Source organism: Podarcis pityusensis, assembly GCF_964106645.2.
Source record: "Podarcis pityusensis genome assembly, chromosome: 13".
Lineage (NCBI taxonomy): Eukaryota > Metazoa > Chordata > Lepidosauria > Squamata > Lacertidae > Podarcis > Podarcis pityusensis.
Genome location: NC_138038.1, coordinates 12,738,169 through 12,749,105, shown reverse-complemented (window position 1 = coordinate 12,749,105; position 10,937 = coordinate 12,738,169). Strand labels below are relative to the sequence as shown.

Here is a 10,937-nt window from a genome sequence, read left to right as displayed (position 1 = left end):
ATCGAGCAGAAAAGAATATTTTTTTTCATGGCATAGAAATACTATTCGAGATCTTTAGCATTTTTGTTAAAATATTTTTATTATGTATTTGATAAATTCCAACTCCCATGGCCCATTTTTGAGGGTAGGTTCATTCATGAAATAAGAGGATTTAAAACAAGACATTTATGTGCATTGGGTCAGTGCATCTGGCTGTTAACCAGAAGGTTGGTGGTTCGAGCCCAGCCAGAGAAGGCTTGGGGCAGAATTTCTGAATTGCAGAGGGTTCAATTAGATGACCCTCTTGGTCCCTTCCAACTATCTTCTGTTCCACTGGAAAGCATTATTCCCCCCCCCCCCCAATCGATCAAGACTGAGATGAGTCATCTCGAGCCTAACAACCTGTTGGCAACCTCTGTTGGTTGTTAGGAGGCAATTGTCTATGCTGATAGCATCACAGTGACACTGATTGTGTGGTCAGGAAGTAGTGAAAGTTGCTGGGGAGGCGACAGGGAAAGTGGTACAGCTGGGAGTAGCGACCAGTGGCTTTTTCTCTTGCCTCGGACAAAACATGACTTGCGTCACACGGAGATGCCTACAAAGGCAAAAGGAGTTCATCCTCGATGGTGTGGCCGTAGACACTATAGCAAGCAGCTACACCAACCTCCTGCCCAGGCTGTGGTCTGCCTTGCCTCCTTATAATGCTCAGTTGGACATCCACGCGGCCAGCTACTTCTCATCCCCAGTGGTCAAATCTGTGCTGAAAAGGACAGAACAGGTAAGTGCATCTAAAGGATAATAAAACCAACTCGGCTGACAATCACACAGGTACGGCAGGATCTACTGACTCGTGATCCTGCAGGACAATTTTCCGTAGAAACTTGCTCCTAGTTTGTGGTCCGCAAACTGCCCACTTGGAGCTTTCCAGCCAGGCCAGCTCCTCCATCCCATCATAGTTTGCTGCCATTGATTTCCTTGGCTGTGCAATGTGTCTGCATCTGCAGTGCTAGGGTGAGTCGCCACGTGCTGCAATTTAATTCACATAATTGCTTAGCACAGCTCAGTAATACCTCTTACTGGTATGTTAGAGCTTTGCCCGAGAACGGAAAGCATTGTGCATCTTTTTGAAAGTGTATAGTAATCGAATCCATTGCTCTTGGAGTGGTGCGTGGGTTTGTCTGCCTTGGAGGTTGTTAATAAAAGGCTGGATCAGCATTTGACGTACTTAGCCATACAGAGGTTACTTTTTTGCCCATTAGGCTAGTAAAATCCATTGTTGCTTTTTCAATTATTTTAAATCTAGGTTGCTTCTGGAGGCAGAAGAATTACGCCCCTGTCAACCTCTCTTAGTGTCCAGCCAGATTCCAATCCATTCAGCACATTGAAAGTAAATGGGGAAAATATAATGAAGACCCAATCACCACCAGGCTCCTGAATTGTGCCCTAAATCAAAAAAATAAATTGTGTCCTACTTAAAAGACCTTGGAATGTTTCCAAAAGATAGATAGGCTGTGCATCTTCTATAGGTGTTCAGAAGGAGCCTATAGCATGGCCTATGGGTGTTCAGGAGGGGTGTGTGAAATCTTTAATATCTTCTATATTTGGACTTCCCTTTCTTGGAATGTTTCGGCTTTTGCTGCTTGATGTCACAGCTGCCTCTATGACCTCACTGTACGCACCACATGCCCCTATGACATCAGCCCCAATTACATTAGGAAAAAGGGAAGGAATGTGATGGGCAATGTGAAAAGTTGAAAGGACTCCTCCTTCCCCGCCCTGCAAATTTTATCGCTTCATCGTGCCCAAAAGAAGGAATTTTTTTAAAAATGAGTTCTGTACAGCCCCTAGCACGTTGCTGGTACTAAATTGCTAAGCAGCATTAGTAATATAATTTTTTAATTGCTTTTGCTTGTTACAGACCCGCGGAGGTACCTCGAGGGATGGCTGGATAGTAGATTATTTTCATATCTATGGGCCAGGACAGAGGTACCTGAACAGGAGAAATTGGGCAGGGGCAGGTGAGAGAAATACTACGACTCTTCTGTGCCTGTGTTTTGTCGTTCCTCTCTCTCTCTCTCGCTCTCTCTGTCTCTCTCTGTCTCTCTCTCTCTCTCTCTTCTTGGAGCTGTTCCCCCCTATTTCATTGTGGGAATCAAAGGCTTTTGAAGCTGTGTTTGATGCTGCAAAAATGACTTAATTCAGGACACATCCATGTGATACATTTAAAGCAGTATATACAGTGGTACCTCGGGTTACATACGCTTCAGGTTACAGACTCCGCTAACCCAGAAATAGTGCTTCAGGTTAAGAAATTTGCTTGAGGATGAGAACAGAAATTGTGCTCCGGCGGCGTGGCAGCAGCAGGAGGCCCCAATCGCTAAAGTGGTGCTTCAGGTTAAGAACAGTTTCAGGTTAAGAACGGACCTCCGGAACGAATTAAGTACTTAACCTGAGGTACCACTGTACTGCTATAAACAAGCATGGCTTCCCCCATGGAATCATGGGAACTGTAGTTTGTTAAACATGCTTAACCCGCCCTATTTCCTTCATAGAACGACAATTCTCACAGTTCCCTGGCAATGTGGGAAAACCCCACCTAAGGTCCCTCACACAGACAAATCCTTTACTCACTAGCAACGACGAGAGACATCCAAGAAGTCTGCAAAAGCAAAGTTCTGTTTCTTGCTCTAGCAGGAAAGATTTGTACAGTGGTATCTCGGGTTACATACGCTTCAGGTTACATAGGCTTCAGGTTACATACTCCGCTAACCCAGAAATAGTGCTTCAGGTTAAGAACTTTGCTTCAGGATAAGTACAGAAATCAGGCTCTGGTGGCACGGCGGCAGCAGGAGACCCCATTAGCTAAAGTGGTGCTTCAGGATGCTTTGTGGCTGATTGGCTGCTCTCCCTGTGCAAAGGTCAGAGGGGGCAGGGTTTCTGTTGAGGCAGGTGATTAGCTGTGGGAGGAGCTTATCAGAGCTTGCAGGGCAGCGGCGCGCGCCTAGTGGCGCGCGCAGTTTGATCCATCTTTTAGATTTAGGGGAGCTAGTCTCAAACGTTTGTTGGGGGAGACCTAGGTTTTTTTGTGAGGGGAGTTATTTTTCCTGTCTTCACGCTTTTTATGATGGAGGACCGCTGTAGCCACCCCCAACGACACGTTCTCAAGATGGAGGGGGAGGGAACAGCTGCAGTCGCCTGCGGTTCCTGCGCAATGTTTGCCATCTTGCCAAAGGTTGCAGGCAGCTTTACCTGCAGCAATTGCATGTTGATTGCCCTCTTAAAAGACAAAGTCCAGCAACTGGAGGAACGTGTAGCTACGCTCCAAAGAATTAGAGAGCTGGAGCTCTTCTTGGAAGCAACAGAGCACACCGTCTCCACCAAGGAGGAGACAGGGGACTCCCCTGAGAAGGACGCTAGTTCACCAACACAGGAGCCAGATATATGGAGAAACGTGACTCAAAGAAGTAGGAGGCCCAGGGTTCGCTCTGATTGTTTAGAAATACAAAATCGCTTTGAGGTCCTCTCCCCTAGCATGGAAGACGAAGAGCAGACTCCATTTGAGGATCTCTCCCTCATTACAGTCAATCAGGTATATGCAGACGAGCAGCAAAGTCAGTCCTCAGGGAATGTGCAGGCGACCTTGGAGCGGACAGCTCACGGAAGAACCCCGACCAAACCTAAGAGGAGGCGTGTAGTGGTGATAGGGGATTCCCTACTGAGGGGAACAGAAGCAGTGATCTGTGGGCCTGACAAGATGTCTCGGGAAGTGTGCTGTCTCCCCGGGGCTAAGATCCAAGATGTAACTGAACGACTGCAAGGAATCATAAAACCCACTGACAAATACCCCTTCCTCTTGGTTCATGTGGGAACCAATGACACTGCAAGCAATAGCCTCCAGAAGATCAAAAGAGACTACGAGGCTCTGGGCAGGAAATTGAAGCAATTAAATGCACAAATTGTCATCTCATCTGTCCTCCCAGTTGAACGACGTGGCCCAGGGAGAGAGGGGAAAATAGTGGAAGTGAACAGCTGGCTTCGCAAATGGTGTAAACAGGAACGGTTTGGATTCTTAGATCACGGACTGCAGTTTCTTGAAGATGGACTTTTGGCAAGCGATGGGCTGCACCTCACAACGGTTGGGAGAAATGTTTTTGCCAAAAATCTCAGAAACCTCATCAGGAGGGCTTTAAACTGACTAATGTGGGGGAGGGAGACAGTGCTCCTGAAGGTAGGAGTCTATCAATTGATGAAGATGATCATCCAAATGTCATAGACCAAATGGAGCAAACAGCACACAGACCTAGTGGTGGGAGGAAAAAATCCTTAAATAAGAGTCACGGGGGAATGATTAATGGACTTCAATGTCTGTACACTAATGCGCAAAGCATGGGAAATAAACAAGATGAGCTTGAGCTCTTGGTACAGCAAACTAAATATGACATAATAGGCATCACTGAAACCTGGTGGGATAAGTCCCACGATTGGAATGTAATAATGGGGGGATACAATCTATTTCAGAGAAACAGACCAGACAAGAAAGGAGGAGGAGTGGCGTTATATGTCAGGGATGTGTATACCTGTGAAGATTTAGAACCTCAAAGCCAAAGGTAGAGCATTTGGGTCAAAATTAAGGGAGAGAAGAATAACAGTGACCTCATTGTGGGAGTTTACTATAGATCCCCAAGCCAAACGGAGGACATAGATGATGCCTTCCTGGAACAGATGGCCAAGCATGCAAAAGGAAGGGAGATAGTAGTAATGGGGGACTTCAATTACCCGGATATTTGTTGGATGTCAAACTCAGCCAAGAGCATAAGGTCAAACAGATTCCTCACTGGCCTTGCAGACAACTTCATTGTCCAGAAAGTGGGAGAAGCAACAAGAGGAACAGCCATTTTAGATCTGGTCCTAACCAGTGTTGATGACCTGGTTAGTGGGGTAGAAGTGGAAGGATCATTAGGCGCGAGTGATCATGCTCTTCTGAAGTTTACTATACAGCGGAAAGGAGCAGCCAAGCATACTAGGACTCAATTTCTTGACTTTAAGAAAGCTGACTTCATAAAACTTAGGGAAGTGCTGGGTGAGATCCCATGGACAGTAATACTAAAAGGAAAGGGAGTTCATGATGGCTGTGAGTTTGTTAAGAGGGAGATACTAAAAGCAGAACGTCAGGCAATACCAATGAGACGGAAACATGGAAGGTGCCTAAAGAAGCCAGGGTGGCTATCTAAAGAACTTTTAACTGAGTTAAGATTAAAAAAAGATGTGTACAAAAAATGGAAAAGGGGGGAAACCACCAAAGAGGAATTCAAACAAATAGCCAGCACGTGTAGACACAAAGTCAGAAAAGCTAAAGCACAGAATGAACTCAGGCTTGCTAGAGAGGTTAAAAGCAACAAAAAAGGCTTTTATGGGTATGTCCGTAGCAAAAGGAAGAACAAAGAAACAGTGGGGTCACTCAGAGGAGAAGATGGTGAAATGCAAACAGGGGACACAGAAAGAGCTGAACTCCTCAATGCCTTCTTTGCCTCAGTCTTCTCCGATAAAGAAAACAATGCCCGACCTGAAGAATTTGGAGCAAATGATTCAGCAAAGGAAACACAGCCCAGAATAACTAAGGAGATAGTACAAGAATACTTGGCTAGTTTAGATGTATTCAAGTCTCCAGGGCCAGATGAACTGCATCCAAGAGTATTAAAAGAACTGGCAGATGTGATCTCAGAACCACTGGCAGTCATCTTTGAGAATTCCTGGAGAACAGGCGAAGTCCCGGCAGACTGGAGGAGGGCAAATGTTGTCCCTATTTTCAAAAAGGGGAATAGAGAGGACCCAAATAATTACCGCCCAGTCAGTCTGACATCAATACCAGGGAAGATTCTGGAGCAGATCATTAAGCAAACAGTCTGTGAGCACCTAGAAAGGAATGCTGTGATCACCAATAGTCAGCATGGATTTCTGAAAAATAAGTCATGTCAGACTAACCTGATCTCGTTTTTTGACAGAATTACAAGCCTGGTGGATGAAGGGAACGCAGTGGATGTAGCCTACCTTGATTTCAGCAAGGCATTTGACAAGGTGCCTCATGATATTCTTGTAAAGAAGCTGGTAAAATGTGGTCTTGACTATGCTACCACTCAGTGGATTTGTAACTGGCTGACTGACCGAACCCAAAGGGTGCTCATCAATGGTTCCTCTTCATCCTGGAGAAGAGTGACTAGTGGGGTGCCACAGGGTTCTGTCTTGGGCCCGGTCTTATTCAACATCTTTATCAACGACTTGGATGATGGACTCAAGGGCATCCTGATCAAATTTGCAGATGACACCAAATTGGGAGGGGTGGCTAACACCCCAGAGGACAGGATCACACTTCAAAACGACCTTGACAGATTAGAGAACTGGGCCAAAACAAACAAGATGAATTTTAACAGGGAGAAATGTAAAGTATTGCACTTGGGCAAAAAAAATGAGAGGCACAAATACAAGATGGGGGACACCTGGCTTGAGAGCAGTACATGTGAAAAGGATCTAGGAGTCTTGGTTGACCACAAACTTGACATGAGCCAACAGTGTGACGCGGCAGCTAAAAAAGCCAATGCAATTCTGGGCTGCATCAATAGGAGTATAGCATCTAGATCAAGGGAAGTAATAGTGCCACTGTATTCTGCTCTGGTCAGACCTCACCTGGAGTACTGTGTCCAGTTCTGGGCACCACAGTTCAAGAAGGACACTGACAAACTGGAACGTGTCCAGAGGAGGGCAACCAAAATGGTCAAAGGCCTGGAAACGATGCCTTATGAGGAACGGCTAAGAGAGCTGGGCATGTTTAGCCTGGAGAAAAGGAGGTTAAGGGGTGATATGATAGCCATGTTCAAATATATAAAAGGATGTCACATAGAGGAGGGAGAAAGGTTGTTTTCTGCTGCTCCAGAGAAGCGGACACGGAGCAATGGATCCAAACTACAAGAAAGAAGATTCCACCTAAACATTAGGAAGAACTTCCTGACAGTAAGAGCTGTTTGACAGTGGAATTTGCTGCCAAGGAGTGTGGTGGAGTCTCCTTCTTTGGAGGTCTTTAAGCAGAGGCTTGACAACCATATGTCGGGAGTGCTCTGATGGTGTTTCCTGCTTGGCAGGGGGTTGGACTCGATGGCCCTTGTGGTCTCTTCCAACTTTATGATTCTATGATTCTATGATTCTAAGAACAGTTTCAGGTTAAGAACGGACCTCCGGAACGAATTAAGTACTTAACCCGAGGTACCACTGTACTGAGGATGCTAGACAGATGGTAACTTAGACATTTTCTTAAAGACCTGGGTGCATGCAAGAAGGAGTGTTATAAGAATTCTAAGGTCTCAAATATAGAATAAATGTTCATAAATGTACATGGCAAACACATACATAAGTATATAAACCACATGTCTGAAATAGGTCAGGAGAGCAATCCTGAAGCCATTTTGACACTCCCAAATTGACCTCAAATATTTCTCTGCGAGGAGGAGGGAAATGGGAAAAGCTTTCCAATTGTCTTTGGACTGTAGGGTCTTACACCCTCCTGCAAACACAGTCTGGCAAGTACAGTGGAACCTCGGTTTTCGAACGTAATCCGTTCCAGAAGACCGTCCGACTTCTGAAATGTTTGAAAACCGAGGAGCAATGGGCAGTCTGCAAAATCCACTGAGAAAAAAGAAAAACGCAGTGGAAGCCGTTCAACTTCCAATGCGCATTCGAAAACGGAAGCAATTACTTCCGGGTTTTCGGCATTCAGCTTCTGAGATGCTCAAAAACCGAGGTTTCACTGAATCTGTTAAGCTGAGCAAACTCAATTACGTGCAAGAGATTCAGGAACTAAAGTATTTACCATCACCTGGGTAGCCAGGCTACCCAGAAAATGCAAGAGTTGTTCGCGACTGGATTTAACTGTCAGGGGTCCTTTAACTTTACCAACAGGACGCGGGTGGCGCTGTGGTCTAAACCACAGAGCCTAGGGCTTGCTGATCGGAAGGTTGGCGGTTCAAATCCCTGCGATGGGGTGAGCTCCCGTTGTTCGGTCCCTGCTCCTGCCAACCTAGCAGTTCGAAAGCACGTCAAAGTGCAAGTAGATAAATAGGTACCACTCTGGCAGGAAGGTAAACGGCGTTTCTGTGCGCTGCTCTGGTTTCGCCAGAAGCGGCTTAGTCATGCTGGCCACATGACCAGGAAAAACTGTCTGCGGACAAATGCCAGCTCCCTCGGCCAGTAAAGCGAGATGAGCGCCGCAACCCCAGAGTCGTTCCCTACTGGACTTAACTGTCAGGGGTCCTTCACCTTTACCATAAGGCATTATCAGGTATCCTGGCAGACAGGAGAGAAGCAATACTCTCAAATTTCTGCTAGAGCTGGCCTCTTCCTGTGATGCACGTATGATGTTTTGGGGGGTGGTCTTGGGGTACAGGGTGGGCAACTTCAAAAGCCATTATGGGGTCTTGCGCACCATTGTTCAGGGTTCTCCTCTGTCCTGCGTGTGGTGACCCTGTTGCAACAGTTTATTTCCTTTTAAATGAAGAGCAGGCTTATTAGCCGCTTTGCTTTCAATATACAGTGGTAGCTTAGGTTAAGAACTTAATTCGTTCCGGAGGTCCGTTCTTAACCTGAAACTATTCTTAACCTGAGGTACCACTTTAACTAATGGGGCCTCCTGCTGCTGTGCCACTGCCACACAATTTCTGTTCTCATCCTGAAGCAAAGTTCTTAACCCGAGGTAATATTTCTGGGTTAGCCTGAAGCGTCTGTAACCTGAAGCATCTGTAGCCCAAGGTACCACTGTACAATGGTACCTCCAGTTGTGAATGGGATCTGTTCCGGAGCTCCGGTCAGATCCTGAGGAATTCGCAACCGGAGGTGTCGCTTCTGCGCATGTACGCGGCGTGATTTAGTGCTTCTACACGTGGCGCAATTTAGTGCTTTTGTGCATGCAGCGAAACCTGGAAAAATAGTTCCGGGTTTGCCGCATTCGCATCCTAAAAGTACCTCAGGTTAAGAACTTAATTCGTTCTGGAGGTCTGTTCTTAACCTGAAACTGTTCTTAACCTGAAGTGCCACTTTAGCTAATGGGACCTCCTGCTGCCGCTGCGCGATTTCTGTTCTCATCCTGAAGCAAAGTTCTTAACCTGAGGTAATATTTCTGGGTTAGCAGAGTCTAACCTGAAGCGTATGTAACCTGAAGCGTATGTAACCTGAGGTACCACTGTACTCTGGTTGGCCTCTGCTTTCTTCACGACCAGGGAGGGCTCTATATAGGCTCTGGAAACCCCATAAGGGAATTAGAGGAATTATCTTACAGCAGGGGTAATAAATAATTAGTTTCTCCCCCTCTCCTCACCCCAGAGTGGCTGGGGAAACTCAGCCAGATGGGCGGGGTATAAATAATAAATTATTATTATTATTATTACAGGTCATTCTCCGCAGCAAGTGGCTGGCCACTATTGGCACTTGATGGACGTAAAACCGGTGAAAGGGTACAATGGACGTTACGGCTACCGCCGCAACACCCCTGATCTCCGCACTCGTTCCTCTTGCTTTGGCGAAGTCACGTGTTTCCCCATCCATTGAAGCGTAGAATATGATTTCTTCACTGCCTTCCTCTTATCACACTCTCCATTTGTTGTCAATTATATTTCTCCAAAATAGTAATAAAAATACTTTTAATTTATTTACATGAACATTGTGGGTGTGCTTCTGTGTTGTGGGGTGAAAGAAGAATAATGTTACTGTGATAGGAATTTTGAGGTCTTAGATATATGGAAATGTTCATAAATGTACTAACCAAGCACGTACATAGATCAGCACAGGAAGACCAACCTGGAACCATTTTGATTCCTAAACTGACCAAATGTTTTCTCTGCAAGGTCAAAGTGGGAAACCTCCCCATTGTCTCTTTCCTCACAAATCCTGTCTTAAGGGCACATTTAAGATATGAATAGGGTGTGAGCCTGTGACCTGGCCCAGGAACTAAGTATTTATCATTACAAAAGACTGGCCAGGCTCCCCAGGCAACCCAATGAAGTAACCTGCCAGACAGGAAATAAACAAGGACAGGAGAAAAACATTCAAATTTCTGTTTTAGACCGCCTTTTCTGTGATGTAGGTATGATGTATCTGAGGGGTGGTCTTAGGTTACACCCCTTCTGTGATGTATGTATGATGTTTCTAGGGGTGGTCTTGATATACAGGGTGGCAATTTCAAAAGTCTTTATAAGGCCTTGCGCGCAATTTTTCTGGGTTCCTCCTCTCTCCTGTGGGTGAGGGGAGCACCCTGTTGCAACAAATCAATAAAGATCGGGCTTACTAGCTGCTTTGCTTCTCATTATTCTCTGGTTGGCCTCTGTTATTCTCTCCTACCAATAGGGAACCTATGTAAGGACTCTATATGGGCTCTTGGATACCCCATAAGGGAAAAGGGCAATTTTTGTTTACAACATTACAAAGGTTGGTGCCTCCCCCTCTCTCTGCCTAACGGTGGCAAGAACCTAGGGGGGTCCCAGGCACTCACCCAGGGCCTGTGTTCCTTTTGTTACGGAAATTACGGGGGGGGGGCACATCTTTAAAGTTAAATGTTACAAATATTATGCCTGAATGTATCCTTTCAACTTGACAGCTCAGGGAAGTTAACTAGCTTTAAAAATAATATAAAATCAACTCCTTTGCCGGTTTCCTCCATTCCAAAGCTATTTCCCCCTTGAAAGGGACTCCAAGAAGTTCCCAGAGGTGACAATTGCTGAGCTGATCATTGGCCAAGGAAAGCCTAATCCCATCACCAAACTTGCCAAGGGGCCAGACATGCAAAGGAAGTTCTATTGTACTTTGGGTGGTGGGACTTTAGAGGTGTTTGCCTATGCTAATCTTATACCTGAGTCTTGCCCTGCCATGTCTGCTTATGCTAATCTTGTACCAAGGACTTGTCTGGACATGTTTGCCAAAGT

At 45.8% G+C, this 10,937-nt stretch overlaps 1 protein-coding gene across 1 annotated transcript; it reads left to right on the top strand.

The window, feature by feature from the left end:
• The first annotated feature begins 381 nt into the window (after positions 1 to 381).
• On the top strand, positions 382 to 9,673 carry SPMAP1 (sperm microtubule associated protein 1). The gene is made up of 3 exons (XM_080977157.1): positions 382 to 757; positions 1,898 to 1,997; positions 9,410 to 9,673. The coding sequence occupies exons 1-3, from the start codon at positions 551 to 553 to the stop codon at positions 9,565 to 9,567; spliced, it is 465 nt and encodes a 154-aa protein (XP_080833283.1). The 5' UTR covers positions 382 to 550; the 3' UTR covers positions 9,568 to 9,673.
• Positions 9,674 to 10,937: the final 1,264 nt, after the last annotated feature.

What these genes read in the sequence shown, in the direction of transcription:
- SPMAP1 (XM_080977157.1), top strand. Translation starts at nt 551, where the DNA reads ATGACTTGCGTCACACGGAGATGCCTACAAAGGCAAAAGGAGTTCATC. An exon ending in TGCTGAAAAGGACAGAACAG is followed by an intron (nt 758 to 1,897) that starts GTAAGTGCATCT and finishes TGCTTGTTACAG; the next exon opens with ACCCGCGGAGGTACCTCGAG. An exon ending in GAGAAATTGGGCAGGGGCAG is followed by an intron (nt 1,998 to 9,409) that starts GTGAGAGAAATA and finishes TTATTATTACAG; the next exon opens with GTCATTCTCCGCAGCAAGTG.